This window comes from Protomyctophum parallelum (assembly GCF_964188405.1).
Source record: "Protomyctophum parallelum genome assembly, chromosome: 11".
In the NCBI taxonomy this organism is placed as follows: domain Eukaryota; kingdom Metazoa; phylum Chordata; class Actinopteri; order Myctophiformes; family Myctophidae; genus Protomyctophum; species Protomyctophum parallelum.
Genome location: NC_139707.1, coordinates 13,982,989 through 14,000,341, shown reverse-complemented (window position 1 = coordinate 14,000,341; position 17,353 = coordinate 13,982,989). Strand labels below are relative to the sequence as shown.

General features: G+C 46.6%; 6 protein-coding genes across 6 annotated transcripts in view; all 6 read left to right on the top strand.

The window, feature by feature from the left end:
* LOC310867219 (collagen alpha-3(VI) chain-like) overlaps window positions 1-17,353 on the top strand; it is a 98,046-nt gene that overhangs the window by 52,780 nt on the left and 27,913 nt on the right. The window lies entirely within an intron of this gene.
* Window positions 132-3,115, top strand: LOC310866392 (collagen alpha-3(VI) chain-like; the record flags this gene model as incomplete). The annotated part of the gene is made up of 4 exons (XM_083775998.1): window positions 132-657; window positions 826-1,422; window positions 1,574-2,170; window positions 2,382-3,115. 4 exons carry the CDS (start codon window positions 132-134, stop codon window positions 3,014-3,016), a joined length of 2,355 nt encoding a protein of 784 aa, XP_083632124.1. The 3' UTR covers window positions 3,017-3,115.
* On the top strand, window positions 3,024-7,666 carry LOC310866391 (collagen alpha-3(VI) chain-like; the record flags this gene model as incomplete). Its single annotated transcript, XM_083775997.1, has 6 exons — window positions 3,024-3,746; window positions 3,895-4,494; window positions 4,707-5,337; window positions 5,440-6,071; window positions 6,220-6,819; window positions 7,032-7,666. The coding sequence occupies exons 1-6, from the start codon at window positions 3,128-3,130 to the stop codon at window positions 7,664-7,666; spliced, it is 3,717 nt and encodes a 1,238-aa protein (XP_083632123.1). The 5' UTR covers window positions 3,024-3,127.
* LOC310866390 (collagen alpha-1(XII) chain-like) lies at window positions 8,230-9,164 on the top strand (the record flags this gene model as incomplete). Its single annotated transcript, XM_083775996.1, has 2 exons — window positions 8,230-8,393; window positions 8,545-9,164. Exon 2 carries the CDS (start codon window positions 8,619-8,621, stop codon window positions 9,162-9,164), a length of 546 nt encoding a protein of 181 aa, XP_083632122.1. The 5' UTR covers window positions 8,230-8,393; window positions 8,545-8,618.
* Window positions 9,427-13,839, top strand: LOC310866389 (collagen alpha-3(VI) chain-like; the record flags this gene model as incomplete). The annotated part of the gene is made up of 6 exons (XM_083775995.1): window positions 9,427-9,952; window positions 10,121-10,717; window positions 10,869-11,465; window positions 11,677-12,276; window positions 12,445-13,041; window positions 13,193-13,839. The coding sequence occupies 6 exons, from the start codon at window positions 9,427-9,429 to the stop codon at window positions 13,810-13,812; spliced, it is 3,537 nt and encodes a 1,178-aa protein (XP_083632121.1). The 3' UTR covers window positions 13,813-13,839.
* Window positions 14,079-16,286, top strand: LOC310866388 (collagen alpha-3(VI) chain-like; the record flags this gene model as incomplete). The annotated part of the gene is made up of 3 exons (XM_083775994.1): window positions 14,079-14,601; window positions 14,768-15,361; window positions 15,510-16,286. The coding sequence occupies 3 exons, from the start codon at window positions 14,079-14,081 to the stop codon at window positions 16,127-16,129; spliced, it is 1,737 nt and encodes a 578-aa protein (XP_083632120.1). The 3' UTR covers window positions 16,130-16,286.

The following is a 17,353-nucleotide window of genomic DNA, read 5'->3' as shown; positions in this document are numbered from 1 at the left end:
CACATGTCACCACACACATGAACCCTATAGTAAAGTAAATGTCATGTTCCCTAGTTGAGCGCAGTGCTCCTGGAAGGGATGTTGTGTTCTTACTGGATGGATCCGATGGCACAAGAAATGGATTCCAAGCAATGCGTGACTTTGTCCAGAGAGTGGTAGAGACCCTGAATGTGGGTGAGAACAAAGATCGTGTGTCATTGGTTCAGTACAGCAGAGATGCAGCTGTCCAATTCTATCTGAACACATACACAACAAAGAGCGAGATCCTTGACATTGTCAGAGGCATGAGGCACAAAGGTGGAAGACCCCTCAACACTGGAGCAGCTCTCCAGTATTTGATAGACAATGTATTCACCGCTTCCGCTGGAAGCAGGCGCCTGGAAGGTGTGTCACAGTTACTAATTGCGCTGATTGGTGGGAGGTCCTATGACAATGTTGACACACCAGCCTCTGCTCTCAAAGAGATGGGAGTCTTGACCTTTGCAATTGGAACCAGGGGCTCTGATGCTAGAGAACTGCAAAAGATATCCCAAGAGCCCAGTAATGCTGTGTCTGTCTCTGACTTCACTGACCTCCCCAGTGTCCAGGAGAAACTTCGCTCTTCCATGGAAACAGTGATTGTTGAGGTTACTACTACTGAATCTCCAACTGTGTTAGGTATGTTCACAGGCATGACCTTTTTCTGGTGGTAGAGGAAAACATATTTGTTTCAGGCAAGTTTAGGGGACACTGAAGAAGTAGTAAAACATCTCCAGCACTGATGATTGTGTTCTGCTCCATTTCGATCTAGTTTATCTGACATAATGTCTGTCTTTGCTTCCCCAGTTGATGAGGACACTGCCGGAAGGGATGTAGTATTCCTTCTGGATGGGTCTGATGGCACAAGGAATGGATTCCCTGCCATGCGTGATTTTGTTCAGAGAGTGGTGGAGAACTTGAACATTGGTGAAAACAAAGATCATGTTTCTGTGGTCCAATACAGCAGAGATTCAGAGGTGCATTTCAATCTGAACACACACACCACAAAGGAAGACATTGTTGATACAGTCAGAGGCCTGAGGCATAGAGGAGGCAGACCCCTCAACACCGGGGCAGCCCTCCAACATGTCAGGGACAACGTCTTTACTGCTTCCTCTGGAAGTAGACGTCAAGAGGGCTTCCCTCAGATTCTGATTGTGTTGAGCGGAGGGCGTTCTAGTGATAATGTCGATACACCAGCCTCCGCCCTCAAGTCGGACGGGGTTTTGATTTTCGGCATCGGAACTAGAAATTCTAGCAGAGAGGTTCAGAGGATTGCCTCAGATCCTAATTATGCCCAGTCTGTGTCTGACTTTTCTGACCTCCCAAATGTCCCACAGACATTCATTGCCTCTCTCAACACCATAGGTTTTGAAGAGACCCCCACAACCCCAACAGTCGAAGGTAAGACAACACTTGCTTTGTTAGCTCCCGGCGTGCACCCAATATCCTGCTTAGCATAGGCGACACATGCATAGCAAACTGACAAATACTTTGCAGCTAGTAGAAAGGTATGTTGAAATCATTTGTTTTTTATTTCTGATTCTCCTAGTAGATCAAAGAACTGCCAGAAGGGATGTAGTGTTCCTACTGGATGGTTCTGATGGCACAAGGGATGGATTCCCAGCTATGATAGACTTTGTTCAGAGAGTGGTGGACAGACTGAATGTAGGAGAAAACAAAGACCGTGTATCAGTGGCCCAGTACAGCAGAGATGCAGAGGTCCACTTCAATCTGAACACATACACCACAAAAACCAATATTGTGGACACGGTCAGAAGCCTGAGGCACAGGGGAGGCAGACCCCTCAACACTGGGGCAGCCCTCCAGTATGTCAGGGACAACGTCTTTACTGCCTCCTCTGGAAGCAGGCGTCTGGAAGGTGTTCCACAGATGCTGATACTGCTGAATGGTGGAAGGTCTTTTGACAATGTAGATACACCAGCATCTGCTCTCAAAGAGCAGGGCATTGTTGTGTTTGGAATTGGAAGCAAGAGCTCTGACAGCAGAGAACTGCAGAGGATATCCTATGAGCCTAGTTATGCTATTGCAGTGTCTGAATTCACTGACCTCCCCAACGTCCAAGAGCAGCTGTCCGCTGCCATGAGCACAGTCATTGTGAGGGCTATACCCATGACTCCAACAGTAACTGGTAAGACACTGACTCTTGTTTAACAGACACCCAGTGTCTTTTCATTTAATGTGTCCACATTTAGTTTTCTTTCAGTTTGAACTTAGTCCAAGTAGTTGCACCACTTTAATAGATAAAGGTCAGATAATTTATGTGATCAGGTCAAATGACCTCTGTTTCACATGTCACCACACACATAAACCTGTAGTAATGTAAATTTCATGTTCCCTAGTTGAGCGCAGTGCTCCTGGAAGGGATGTTGTGTTCTTACTGGATGGATCCGATGGCACAAGAAATGGATTCCCAGCAATGCGTGACTTTGTCCAGAGAGTGGTAGAGACCCTGAATGTGGGTGAGAACAAAGATCGTGTGTCATTGGTTCAGTACAGCAGAGATGCAGCTGTCCAATTATATCTGAACACATACACAACAAAGAGCGAGATCCTTGACATTGTCAGAGGCATGAGGCACAAAGGTGGAAGACCCCTCAACACTGGAGCAGCTCTCCAGTATTTGATAGACAATGTATTCACTGCTTCCGCTGGAAGCAGGCGCCTGGAAGGTGTGTCACAGTTACTAATTGCGCTGATTGGTGGGAGGTCCTATGACAATGTTGACACACCAGCCTCTGCTCTCAAAGAGATGGGAGTCTTGACCTTTGCAATTGGAACCAGGGGCTCTGATGCTAGAGAACTGCAAAAGATATCCCAAGAGCCCAGTAATGCTGTGTCTGTCTCTGACTTCACTGACCTCCCCAGTGTCCAGGAGAAACTTCGCTCTTCCATGGAAACAGTGATTGTTGAGGTTACTACTGAATCTCCAACTGTGTTAGGTATGTTCACAGGCATGACCTTTTTCTGGTGGTAGAGGAAAACATATTTGTTTCAGGCAAGTTTAGGGGACACTGAAGAAGTAGTAAAACATCTCCAGCACTGATGATTGTGTTCTGCTCCATTTCGATCTAGTTTATCTGACATAATGTCTGTCTTTGCTTCCCCAGTTGATGATGACACTGCCGGAAGGGATGTAGTATTCCTTCTGGATGGGTCTGATGGCACAAGGAATGGATTCCCTGCCATGCGTGATTTTGTTCAGAGAGTGGTGGAGAACTTGAACATTGGTGAAAACAAAGATCATGTTTCTGTGGTCCAATACAGCAGAGATTCAGAGGTGCATTTCAATCTGAACACACACACCACAAAGGAAGACATTGTTGATACAGTCAGAGGCCTGAGGCATAGAGGAGGCAGACCCCTCAACACCGGGGCAGCCCTCCAACATGTCAGGGACAACGTTTTTACTGCTTCCTCTGGAAGTAGACGTCAAGAGGGCTTCCCTCAGATTCTGATTGTGTTGAGCGGAGGGCGTTCTAGTGATAATGTCGATACACCAGCCTCCGCCCTCAAGTCGGACGGGGTTTTGATTTTCGGCATTGGAACTAGAAATTCTAGCAGAGAGGTTCAGAGGATTGCCTCAGAACCTAATTTTGCCCAGTCTGTGTCTGACTTTTCTGACCTCCCTAATGTCCCGCAGACATTCATTGCCTCTCTCAACACCATAGGTGTTGAAGAAACCCCCACAACCCCAACACTCGAAGGTAAGACAACACTTGCTTTGTTAGCTCCCGGCGTGCACCCAATATCCTGCTTAGCATAGGCGACACATCCATAGCAAACTGACAAATAATTTGCAGCTAGTAGAAAGGTATGTTGAAATCATTTGTTTTTGATTTCTGATTCTCCTAGTAGATCAAAGAACTGCCAGAAGGGATGTAGTGTTCCTACTGGATGGTTCTGATGGCACAAGGGATGGATTCCCAGCTATGATAGACTTTGTTCAGAGAGTGGTGGACAGACTGAATGTCGGAGAAAACAAAGACCGTGTCTCAGTGGCCCAGTACAGCAGAGATGCAGAGGTTCACTTCAATCTGAACACATACACCACAAAAAACAATATTGTGGACACGGTCAGAAGCCTGAGGCACAGGGGAGGCAGACCCCTCAACACTGGGGCAGCCCTCCAGTATGTCAGGGACAACGTCTTTACTGCCTCCTCTGGAAGCAGGCGTCTGGAAGGTGTTCCACAGATGCTGATACTGCTGAATGGTGGAAGGTCTTTTGACAATGTAGATACACCAGCATCTGCTCTCAAAGAGCAGGGCATTGTTGTGTTTGGAATTGGAAGCAAGAGCTCTGACAGCAGAGAACTGCAGAGGATATCCTATGAGCCTAGTTATGCTATTGCAGTGTCTGAATTCACTGACCTCCCCAACGTCCAAGAGCAGCTGTCCGCTGGCATGAGCACAGTCATTGTGAGGGCTATACCCATGACTCCAACAGTAACTGGTAAGACACTGACTCTTGTTTAACAGACACCCAGTGTCTTTTCATTGAATGTGTCCACATTTAGTTTTCTTTCAGTTTGAACTTAGTCCAAGTAGTTGCACCACTTTAATAGATAAAGGTCAGATAATTGATGTGATCAGGTCAAATGACCTCTGTTTCACATGTCACCACACACATGAACCCTATAGTAATGTAAATTTCATGTTCCCTAGTTGAGCGCAGTGCTCCTGGAAGGGATGTTGTGTTCTTACTGGATGGATCCGATGGCACAAGAAATGGATTCCAAGCAATGCGTGACTTTGTCCAGAGAGTGGTAGAGACCCTGAATGTGGGTGAGAACAAAGATCGTGTGTCATTGGTTCAGTACAGCAGAGATGCAGCTGTCCAATTCTATCTGAACACATACACAACAAAGAGCGAGATCCTTGACATTGTCAGAGGCATGAGGCACAAAGGTGGAAGACCCCTCAACACTGGAGCAGCTCTCCAGTATTTGATAGACAATGTATTCACCGCTTCCGCTGGAAGCAGGCGCCTGGAAGGTGTGTCACAGTTACTAATTGCGCTGATTGGTGGGAGGTCCTATGACAATGTTGACAAACCAGCCTCTGCTCTCAAAGAGATGGGAGTCTTGACCTTTGCAATTGGAACCAGGGGCTCTGATGCTAGAGAACTGCAAAAGATATCCCAAGAGCCCAGTAATGCTGTGTCTGTCTCTGACTTCACTGACCTCCCCAGTGTCCAGGAGAAACTTCGCTCTTCCATGGAAACAGTGATTGTTGAGGTTACTACTGAATCTCCAACTGTGTTAGGTATGTTCACAGGCATGACCTTTTTCTGGTGGTAGAGGAAAACATATTTGTTTCAGGCAAGTTTAGGGGACACTGAAGAAGTAGTAAAACATCTCCAGCACTGATGATTGTGTTCTGCTCCATTTCGATCTAGTTTATCTGACATAATGTCTGTCTTTGCTTCCCCAGTTGATGAGGACACTGCCGGAAGGGATGTAGTATTCCTTCTGGATGGGTCTGATGGCACAAGGAATGGATTCCCTGCCATGCGTGATTTTGTTCAGAGAGTGGTGGAGAACTTGAACATTGATGAAAACAAAGATCATGTTTCTGTGGTCCAATACAGCAGAGATTCAGAGGTGCATTTCAATCTGAACACACACACCACAAAGGAAGACATTGTTGATACAGTCAGAGGCCTGAGGCATAGAGGAGGCAGACCCCTCAACACCGGGGCAGCCCTCCAACATGTCAGGGACAACGTCTTTACTGCTTCCTCTGGAAGTAGACGTCAAGAGGGCTTCCCTCAGATTCTGATTGTGTTGAGCGGAGGGCGTTCTAGTGATAATGTCGATACACCAGCCTCCGCCCTCAAGTCGGACGGGGTTTTGATTTTCGGCATTGGAACTAGAAATTCTAGCAGAGAGGTTCAGAGGATTGCCTCAGATCCTAATTTTGCCCAGTCTGTGTCTGACTTTTCTGACCTCCCTAATGTCCCGCAGACATTCATTGCCTCTCTCAACACCATAGGTGTTGAAGAGACCCCCACAACCCCAACACTCGAAGGTAAGACAACACTTGCTTTGTTAGCTCCCGGCGTGCACCCAATATCCTGCTTAGCATAGGCGACACATCCATAGCAAACTGACAAATAATTTGCAGCTAGTAGAAAGGTATGTTGAAATCATTTGTTTTTTATTTCTGATTCTCCTAGTAGATCAAAGAACTGCCAGAAGGGATGTAGTGTTCCTACTGGATGGTTCTGATGGCACAAGGGATGGATTCCCAGCTATGATAGACTTTGTTCAGAGTGTGGTGGACAGACTGAATGTAGGAGAAAACAAAGACCGTGTCTCAGTGGCCCAGTACAGCAGAGATGCAGAGGTCCACTTCAATCTGAACACATACACCACAAAAAACAATATTGTGGACACGGTCAGAAGCCTGAGGCACAGGGGAGGCAGACCCCTCAACACTGGGGCAGCCCTCCAGTATGTCAGGGACAACGTCTTTACTGCCTCCTCTGGAAGCAGGCGTCTGGAAGGTGTTCCACAGATGCTGATACTGCTGAATGGTGGAAGGTCTTTTGACAATGTAGATACACCAGCATCTGCTCTCAAAGAGCAGGGCATTGTTGTGTTTGGAATTGGAAGCAAGAGCTCTGACAGCAGAGAACTGCAGAGGATATCCTATGAGCCTAGTTATGCTATTGCAGTGTCTGAATTCACTGACCTCCCCAACGTCCAAGAGCAGCTGTCCGCTGCCATGAGCACAGTCATTGTGAGGGCTATACCCATGACTCCAACAGTAACTGGTAAGACACTGACTATTGTTTAACAGACACCCAGTGTCTTTTCATTTAATGTGTCCAAATTTAGTTTTCTTTCAGTTTGAACTTAGTCCAAGTAGTTGCACCACTTTAATAGATAAAGGTCAGATAATTGATGTGATCAGGTCAAATGACCTCTGTTTCAAATGCCACCACACACATTAACCCTATAGTAATGTAAATTTCATGTTCCCTAGTTGAGCGCAGTGCTCCTGGAAGGGATGTTGTGTTCTTACTGGATGGATCCGATGGCACAAGAAATGGATTCCCAGCAATGCGTGACTTTGTCCAGAGAGTGGTAGAGACCCTGAATGTGGGTGAGAACAAAGATCGTGTGTCATTGGTTCAGTACAGCAGAGATGCAGCTGTCCAATTATATCTGAACACATACACAACAAAGAGCGAGATCCTTGACATTGTCAGAGGCATGAGGCACAAAGGTGGAAGACCCCTCAACACTGGAGCAGCTCTCCAGTATTTGATAGACAATGTATTCACTGCTTCCGCTGGAAGCAGGCGCCTGGAAGGTGTGTCACAGTTACTAATTGCGCTGATTGGTGGGAGGTCCTATGACAATGTTGACACACCAGCCTCTGCTCTCAAAGAGATGGGAGTCTTGACCTTTGCAATTGGAACCAGGGGCTCTGATGCTAGAGAACTGCAAAAGATATCCCAAGAGCCCAGTAATGCTGTGTCTGTCTCTGACTTCACTGACCTCCCCAGTGTCCAGGAGAAACTTCGCTCTTCCATGGAAACAGTGATTGTTGAGGTTACTACTGAATCTCCAACTGTGTTAGGTATGTTCACAGGCATGACCTTTTTCTGGTGGTAGAGGAAAACATATTTGTTTCAGGCAAGTTTAGGGGACACTGAAGAAGTAGTAAAACATCTCCAGCACTGATGATTGTGTTCTGCTCCATTTCGATCTAGTTTATCTGACATGTCTTTCTTTGCTTCCCCAGTTGATGATGACACTGCCGGAAGGGATGTAGTATTCCTTCTGGATGGGTCTGATGGCACAAGGAATGGATTCCCTGCCATGCGTGATTTTGTTCAGAGAGTGGTGGAGAACTTGAACATTGGTGAAAACAAAGATCATGTTTCTGTGGTCCAATACAGCAGAGATTCAGAGGTGCATTTCAATCTGAACACACACACCACAAAGGAAGACATTGTTGATACAGTCAGAGGCCTGAGGCATAGAGGAGGCAGACCCCTCAACACCGGGGCAGCCCTCCAACATGTCAGGGACAACGTCTTTACTGCTTCCTCTGGAAGTAGACGTCAAGAGGGCTTCCCTCAGATTCTGATTGTGTTGAGCGGAGGGCGTTCTAGTGATAATGTTGATACACCAGCCTCCGCCCTCAAGTCGGACAGGGTTTTGATTTTCGGCATCGGAACTAGAAATTCTAGCAGAGAGGTTCAGAGGATTGCCTCAGATCCTAATTATGCCCAGTCTGTGTCTGACTTTTCTGACCTCCCTAATGTCCCACAGACATTCATTGCCTCTCTCAACACCATAGGTTTTGAAGAGACCCCCACAACCCCAACAGTCGAAGGTAAGACAACACCTGCTTTGTTAGCTCCCGGCGTGCACCCAATATCCTGCTTAGCATAGGCGACACATGCATAGCAAACTGACAAATAATTTGCAGCTAGTAGAAAGGTATGTTGAAATCATTTGTTTTTGATTTCTGATTCTCCTAGTAGATCAAAGAACTGCCAGAAGGGATGTAGTGTTCCTACTGGATGGTTCTGATGGCACAAGGGATGGATTCCCAGCTATGATAGACTTTGTTCAGAGAGTGGTGGACAGACTGAATGTAGGAGAAAACAAAGACCGTGTATCAGTGGCCCAGTACAGCAGAGATGCAGAGGTCCACTTCAATCTGAACACATACACCACAAAAAACAATATTGTGGACACGGTCAGAAGCCTGAGGCACAGGGGAGGCAGACCCCTCAACACTGGGGCAGCCCTCCAGTATGTCAGGGACAACGTCTTTACTGCCTCCTCTGGAAGCAGGCGTCTGGAAGGTGTTCCACAGATGCTGATACTGCTGAATGGTGGAAGGTCTTTTGACAATGTAGATACACCAGCATCTGCTCTCAAAGAGCAGGGCATTGTTGTGTTTGGAATTGGAAGCAAGAGCTCTGACAGCAGAGAACTGCAGAGGATATCCTATGAGCCTAGTTATGCTATTGCAGTGTCTGAATTCACTGACCTCCCCAACGTCCAAGAGCAGCTGTCCGCTGCCATGAGCACAGTCATTGTGAGGGCTATACCCATGACTCCAACAGTAACTGGTAAGACACTGACTCTTGTTTAACAGACACCCAGTGTCTTTTCATTTAATGTGTCCACATTTAGTTTTCTTTCAGTTTGAACTTAGTCCAAGTAGTTGCACCACTTTAATAAAGGTCAGATAATTGATGTGATCAGGTCAAATGACCTCTGTTTCACATGTCACCACACACATGAACCCTATAGTAAAGTAAATGTCATGTTCCCTAGTTGAGCGCAGTGCTCCTGGAAGGGATGTTGTGTTCTTACTGGATGGATCCGATGGCACAAGAAATGGATTCCAAGCAATGCGTGACTTTGTCCAGAGAGTGGTAGAGACCCTGAATGTGGGTGAGAACAAAGATCGTGTGTCATTGGTTCAGTACAGCAGAGATGCAGCTGTCCAATTCTATCTGAACACATACACAACAAAGAGCGAGATCCTTGACATTGTCAGAGGCATGAGGCACAAAGGTGGAAGACCCCTCAACACTGGAGCAGCTCTCCAGTATTTGATAGACAATGTATTCACCGCTTCCGCTGGAAGCAGGCGCCTGGAAGGTGTGTCACAGTTACTAATTGCGCTGATTGGTGGGAGGTCCTATGACAATGTTGACACACCAGCCTCTGCTCTCAAAGAGATGGGAGTCTTGACCTTTGCAATTGGAACCAGGGGCTCTGATGCTAGAGAACTGCAAAAGATATCCCAAGAGCCCAGTAATGCTGTGTCTGTCTCTGACTTCACTGACCTCCCCAGTGTCCAGGAGAAACTTCGCTCTTCCATGGAAACAGTGATTGTTGAGGTTACTACTACTGAATCTCCAACTGTGTTAGGTATGTTCACAGGCATGACCTTTTTCTGGTGGTAGAGGAAAACATATTTGTTTCAGGCAAGTTTAGGGGACACTGAAGAAGTAGTAAAACATCTCCAGCACTGATGATTGTGTTCTGCTCCATTTCGATCTAGTTTATCTGACATAATGTCTGTCTTTGCTTCCCCAGTTGATGAGGACACTGCCGGAAGGGATGTAGTATTCCTTCTGGATGGATCTGATGGCACAAGGAATGGATTCCCTGCCATGCGTGATTTTGTTCAGAGAGTGGTGGAGAACTTGAACATTGGTGAAAACAAAGATCATGTTTCTGTGGTCCAATACAGCAGAGATTCAGAGGTGCATTTCAATCTGAACACACACACCACAAAGGAAGACATTGTTGATACAGTCAGAGGCCTGAGGCATAGAGGAGGCAGACCCCTCAACACCGGGGCAGCCCTCCAACATGTCAGGGACAACGTCTTTACTGCTTCCTCTGGAAGTAGACGTCAAGAGGGCTTCCCTCAGATTCTGATTGTGTTGAGCGGAGGGCGTTCTAGTGATAATGTCGATACACCAGCCTCCGCCCTCAAGTCGGACGGGGTTTTGATTTTCGGCATCGGAACTAGAAATTCTAGCAGAGAGGTTCAGAGGATTGCCTCAGATCCTAATTATGCCCAGTCTGTGTCTGACTTTTCTGACCTCCCAAATGTCCCACAGACATTCATTGCCTCTCTCAACACCATAGGTTTTGAAGAGACCCCCACAACCCCAACAGTCGAAGGTAAGACAACACTTGCTTTGTTAGCTCCCGGCGTGCACCCAATATCCTGCTTAGCATAGGCGACACATGCATAGCAAACTGACAAATACTTTGCAGCTAGTAGAAAGGTATGTTGAAATCATTTGTTTTTTATTTCTGATTCTCCTAGTAGATCAAAGAACTGCCAGAAGGGATGTAGTGTTCCTACTGGATGGTTCTGATGGCACAAGGGATGGATTCCCAGCTATGATAGACTTTGTTCAGAGAGTGGTGGACAGACTGAATGTAGGAGAAAACAAAGACCGTGTATCAGTGGCCCAGTACAGCAGAGATGCAGAGGTCCACTTCAATCTGAACACATACACCACAAAAACCAATATTGTGGACACGGTCAGAAGCCTGAGGCACAGGGGAGGCAGACCCCTCAACACTGGGGCAGCCCTCCAGTATGTCAGGGACAACGTCTTTACTGCCTCCTCTGGAAGCAGGCGTCTGGAAGGTGTTCCACAGATGCTGATACTGCTGAATGGTGGAAGGTCTTTTGACAATGTAGATACACCAGCATCTGCTCTCAAAGAGCAGGGCATTGTTGTGTTTGGAATTGGAAGCAAGAGCTCTGACAGCAGAGAACTGCAGAGGATATCCTATGAGCCTAGTTATGCTATTGCAGTGTCTGAATTCACTGACCTCCCCAACGTCCAAGAGCAGCTGTCCGCTGCCATGAGCACAGTCATTGTGAGGGCTATACCCATGACTCCAACAGTAACTGGTAAGACACTGACTCTTGTTTAACAGACACCCAGTGTCTTTTCATTTAATGTGTCCACATTTAGTTTTCTTTCAGTTTGAACTTAGTCCAAGTAGTTGCACCACTTTAATAGATAAAGGTCAGATAATTTATGTGATCAGGTCAAATGACCTCTGTTTCACATGTCACCACACACATAAACCTGTAGTAATGTAAATTTCATGTTCCCTAGTTGAGCGCAGTGCTCCTGGAAGGGATGTTGTGTTCTTACTGGATGGATCCGATGGCACAAGAAATGGATTCCCAGCAATGCGTGACTTTGTCCAGAGAGTGGTAGAGACCCTGAATGTGGGTGAGAACAAAGATCGTGTGTCATTGGTTCAGTACAGCAGAGATGCAGCTGTCCAATTCTATCTGAACACATACACAACAAAGAGCGAGATCCTTGACATTGTCAGAGGCATGAGGCACAAAGGTGAAAGACCCCTCAACACTGGAGCAGCTCTCCAGTATTTGATAGACAATGTATTCACCGCTTCCGCTGGAAGCAGGCGCCTGGAAGGTGTGTCACAGTTACTAATTGCGCTGATTGGTGGGAGGTCCTATGACAATGTTGACACACCAGCCTCTGCTCTCAAAGAGATGGGAGTCTTGACCTTTGCAATTGGAACCAGGGGCTCTGATGCTAGAGAACTGCAAAAGATATCCCAAGAGCCCAGTAATGCTGTGTCTGTCTCTGACTTCACTGACCTCCCCAGTGTCCAGGAGAAACTTCGCTCTTCCATGGAAACAGTGATTGTTGAGGTTACTACTGAATCTCCAACTGTGTTAGGTATGTTCACAGGCATGACCTTTTTCTGGTGGTAGAGGAAAACATATTTGTTTCAGGCAAGTTTAGGGGACACTGAAGAAGTAGTAAAACATCTCCAGCACTGATGACTGTGTTCTGCTCCATTTCGATCTAGTTTATCTGACATAATGTCTGTCTTTGCTTCCCCAGTTGATGATGACACTGCCGGAAGGGATGTAGTATTCCTTCTGGATGGGTCTGATGGCACAAGGAATGGATTCCCTGCCATGCGTGATTTTGTTCAGAGAGTGGTGGAGAACTTGAACATTGGTGAAAACAAAGATCATGTTTCTGTGGTCCAATACAGCAGAGATTCAGAGGTGCATTTCAATCTGAACACACACACCACAAAGGAAGACATTGTTGATACAGTCAGAGGCCTGAGGCATAGAGGAGGCAGACCCCTCAACACCGGGGCAGCCCTCCAACATGTCAGGGACAACGTCTTTACTGCTTCCTCTGGAAGTAGACGTCAAGAGGGCTTCCCTCAGATTCTGATTGTGTTGAGCGGAGGGCGTTCTAGTGATAATGTCGATACACCAGCCTCCGCCCTCAAGTCGGACGGGGTTTTGATTTTCGGCATCGGAACTAGAAATTCTAGCAGAGAGGTTCAGAGGATTGCCTCAGATCCTAATTATGCCCAGACTGTGTCTGACTTTTCTGACCTCCCTAATGTCCCGCAGACATTCATTGCCTCTCTCAACACCATAGGTGTTGAAGAGACCCCCACAACCCCAACACTCGAAGGTAAGACAACACTTGCTTTGTTAGCTCCCGGCGTGCACCCAATATCCTGCTTAGCATAGGCGACACATGCATAGCAAACTGACAAATAATTTGCAGCTAGTAGAAAGGTATGTTGAAATCATTTGTTTTTTATTTCTGATTCTCCTAGTAGATCAAAGAACTGCCAGAAGGGATGTAGTGTTCCTACTGGATGGTTCTGATGGCACAAGGGATGGATTCCCAGCTATGATAGACTTTGTTCAGAGAGTGGTGGACAGACTGAATGTAGGAGAAAACAAAGACCGTGTCTCAGTGGCCCAGTACAGCAGAGATGCAGAGGTCCACTTCAATCTGAACACATACACCACAAAAACCAATATTGTGGACACGGTCAGAAGCCTGAGGCACAGGGGAGGCAGACCCCTCAACACTGGGGCAGCCCTCCAGTATGTCAGGGACAACGTCTTTACTGCCTCCTCTGGAAGCAGGCGTCTGGAAGGTGTTCCACAGATGCTGATACTGCTGAATGGTGGAAGGTCTTTTGACAATGTAGATACACCAGCATCTGCTCTCAAAGAGCAGGGCATTGTTGTGTTTGGAATTGGAAGCAAGAGCTCTGACAGCAGAGAACTGCAGAGGATATCCTATGAGCCTAGTTATGCTATTGCAGTGTCTGAATTCACTGACCTCCCCAACGTCCAAGAGCAGCTGTCCGCTGCCATGAGCACAGTCATTGTGAGGGCTATACCCATGACTCCAACAGTAACTGGTAAGACACTGACTATTGTTTAACAGACACCCAGTGTCTTTTCATTTAATGTGTCCACATTTAGTTTTCTTTCAGTTTGAACTTAGTCCAAGTAGTTGCACCTCTTTAATAGATAAAGGTCAGATAATTGATGTGATCAGGTCAAATGACCTCTGTTTCACATGTCACCACACACATGAACCCTATAGTAATGTAAATTTCATGTTCCCTAGTTGAGCGCAGTGCTCCTGGAAGGGATGTTGTGTTCTTACTGGATGGATCCGATGGCACAAGAAATGGATTCCCAGCAATGCGTGACTTTGTCCAGAGAGTGGTAGAGACCCTGAATGTGGGTGAGAACAAAGATCGTGTGTCATTGGTTCAGTACAGCAGAGATGCAGCTGTCCAATTCTATCTGAACACATACACAACAAAGAGCGAGATCCTTGACATTGTCAGAGGCATGAGGCACAAAGGTGGAAGACCCCTCAACACTGGAGCAGCTCTCCAGTATTTGATAGACAATGTATTCACCGCTTCCGCTGGAAGCAGGCGCCTGGAAGGTGTGTCACAGTTACTAATTGCGCTGATTGGTGGGAGGTCCTATGACAATGTTGACACACCAGCCTCTGCTCTCAAAGAGATGGGAGTCTTGACCTTTGCAATTGGAACCAGGGGCTCTGATGCTAGAGAACTGCAAAATATATCCCAAGAGCCCAGTAATGCTGTGTCTGTCTCTGACTTCACTGACCTCCCCAGTGTCCAGGAGAAACTTCGCTCTTCCATGGAAACAGTGATTGTTGAGGTTACTCCCGAATCACCAACTGTATTAGGTATGTTAACAGGCATGACCTTTTTCTGGTGGTAGAGGAAAACATATTTGTTTCAGGCGAGTTTTGGGGACACTGAAGATGTAGTAAAACATCTCCAGAACTGATGATTGTTCTGCTCCATTTCTATCTAGTTCATCTGACATAATGTCTGTCTTTGCTTCCCCAGTTGATGACACTGCCAGAAGGGATGTAGTATTCCTTCTGGATGGGTCTGATGGCACAAGGAATGGATTCCCTGCCATGCGTGATTTTGTTCAGAGAGTGGTGGAGAACTTGAACATTGGTGAAAACAAAGACCGTGTTTCTGTAGTCCAATACAGCAGAGATTCAGAGGTGCATTTCAATCTGAACACACACAACACAAAGGAAGACATCGTTGATACGGTCAGAGGCCTGAGGCATAGAGGAGGCAGACCCCTCAACACCGGGGCAGCCCTCCAACATGTCAGGGACAACGTCTTTACTGCCTCCTCTGGAAGTAGACGTCAAGAGGGCTACCCTCAGATTCTGATTGTGTTGAGCGGAGGGCGTTCTACTGATAATGTCGATACACCAGCCTCCGCTCTCAAGTCGGACAGGGTTTTGATTTTCGGCATCGGAACTCGAAATTCTAGCAGAGAGGTTCAGAGGATTGCCTCAAATCCTAATTATGCCCAGTCTGTGTCTGACTTTTCTGACCTCCCTAATGTCCCACAGACATTCATTGCCTCTCTCAACACCATAGGTGTTGAAGAGACCCCCACAACCCCAACAGTCGAAGGTAAGACAACACTTGCTTTGTTAGCTCCCGGCGTGCACCCAATATCCTGCTTAGCATAGGCGACACATGCATAGCAAGCTGACAAATCATTTGCAGCTAGTAGAAAGGTATGTTGAAATCATTTGTTTTTGATTTCTGATTATCCTAGTAGATCAAAGAACTGCCAGAAGGGATGTAGTGTTCCTACTGGATGGTTCTGATAGCACAAGAAATGGATTCCCAGCTATGATAGACTTTGTTCAGAGAGTGGTGGACAGACTGAATGTCGGAGAAAACAAAGACCGTGTCTCAGTGGCCCAGTACAGCAGAGATGCAGAGGTCCACTTCAATCTGAACACATACACCACAAAAACCGATATTGTGGACATGGTCAGAGGCCTGAGGCACAGAGGAGGTAGGTCCCTCAATACTGGGGCAGCCCTCCAGTACGTCAGGGACAACATCTTTACTGCCTCGTCTGGAAGCAGGCGCCTGGAAGGTGTTCCACAAATGCTGATACTGCTGAATGGTGGAAGGTCTTTTGACAATGTAGATACACCAGCATCTGCTCTCAAAGACCAGGGCATTGTTGTGTTTGGCATTGGAACTAGGAACTCTGATAGCAGAGAACTGCAAAGGATATGCTATGAGCCTAGTTATGCTTTTGCAGTGTCTGAATTCACTGACCTCCCCAATGTCCAAGAGCAGCTGTCTTCTGCCATGAGCACATTCATAGTGAGGGCTACACCCGTAACACCAACAGTAACTGGTAAGACACTGACCTTTTAACAGAGACCAGAGTGTCTTTTCATTTACAAATGTGTCCACATTTAGTTTTCTTTCAGTTTAAACTTTGTCCAAGTAGTTCCACCACTTTAAAATAAAAAGGTTAGATCATTGAAGTGATCAGGTCAAATTACCTCTGTTTCACAAAGTCAACACACATATGAACCCTAATTGTAATGTCATTTCTTTCATTTCATGTTCCCTAGTTGAGAACAGTGCACCCAGAAGGGATGTTGTGTTCTTACTGGATGGATCCGATGGCACAAGAAATGGATTCCCAGCAATGCGTGACTTTGTCCAGAGAGCGGTAGAGACCCTGAATGTGGGTGAGAACAAAGATCGTGTGTCAGTGGTTCAGTACAGTAGAGATGCAGCTGTCCAATTCTATCTGAACACATACACAACAAAGAGTGATATCCTTGACATTGTCAGAGGCATGAGGCACAAAGGTGGAAGACCCCTCAACACTGGAGCATCTCTCCAGTATTTGATAGACAATGTCTTCACTGCTTCCGCTGGAAGCAGGCGCCTGGAAGGTGTGCCACAGTTACTAATTGCGCTGATTGGCGGAAGGTCCTTTGACAATGTTGACACACCAGCCTCTGCTCTCAAAGAGATGGGAGTCTTGACCTTTGCAATTGGAACCAGGGGCTCTGATGCTAGAGAACTGCAAAAGATATCCCAAGAGCCCAGTAATGCTGTGTCTGTGTCTGACTTCACTGACCTCCCCAGTGTCCAGGAGAAACTTCGCTCTTCCATGGAAACAGTGATTGTTGAGGTTACTTCTGAATCACCAACTATGTTAGGTATGTTAACAGGCATGACCTTGTTCTGGTGGTAGAGGAAAACATCTGTTTCAGGCAAGATTAGGGGACACTGAAAAAGTAGTATAACATTTCCAGCACTGATTGTGTTCTGCTCCATTTCTATCTAGTTTATCTGACATAATGTCTGTCTTTGCTTCCCCAGTTGATGATGACACTGCCAGAAGGGATGTAGTATTCCTTCTGGATGGGTCTGATGGCACAAGGAATGGATTCCCTGCCATGCGTGATTTTGTTCAGAGAGTGGTGGAGAACTTGAACATTGGTGAAAACAAAGACCGTGTTTCTGTGGTCCAGTACAGCAGAGATGCAGAGGTCCACTTCAATCTGAACACATACACAACAAAAGGAGATATTGTTGATACGCTCAGAGGGCTGAGGCACAGGGGAGGCAGACCCCTCA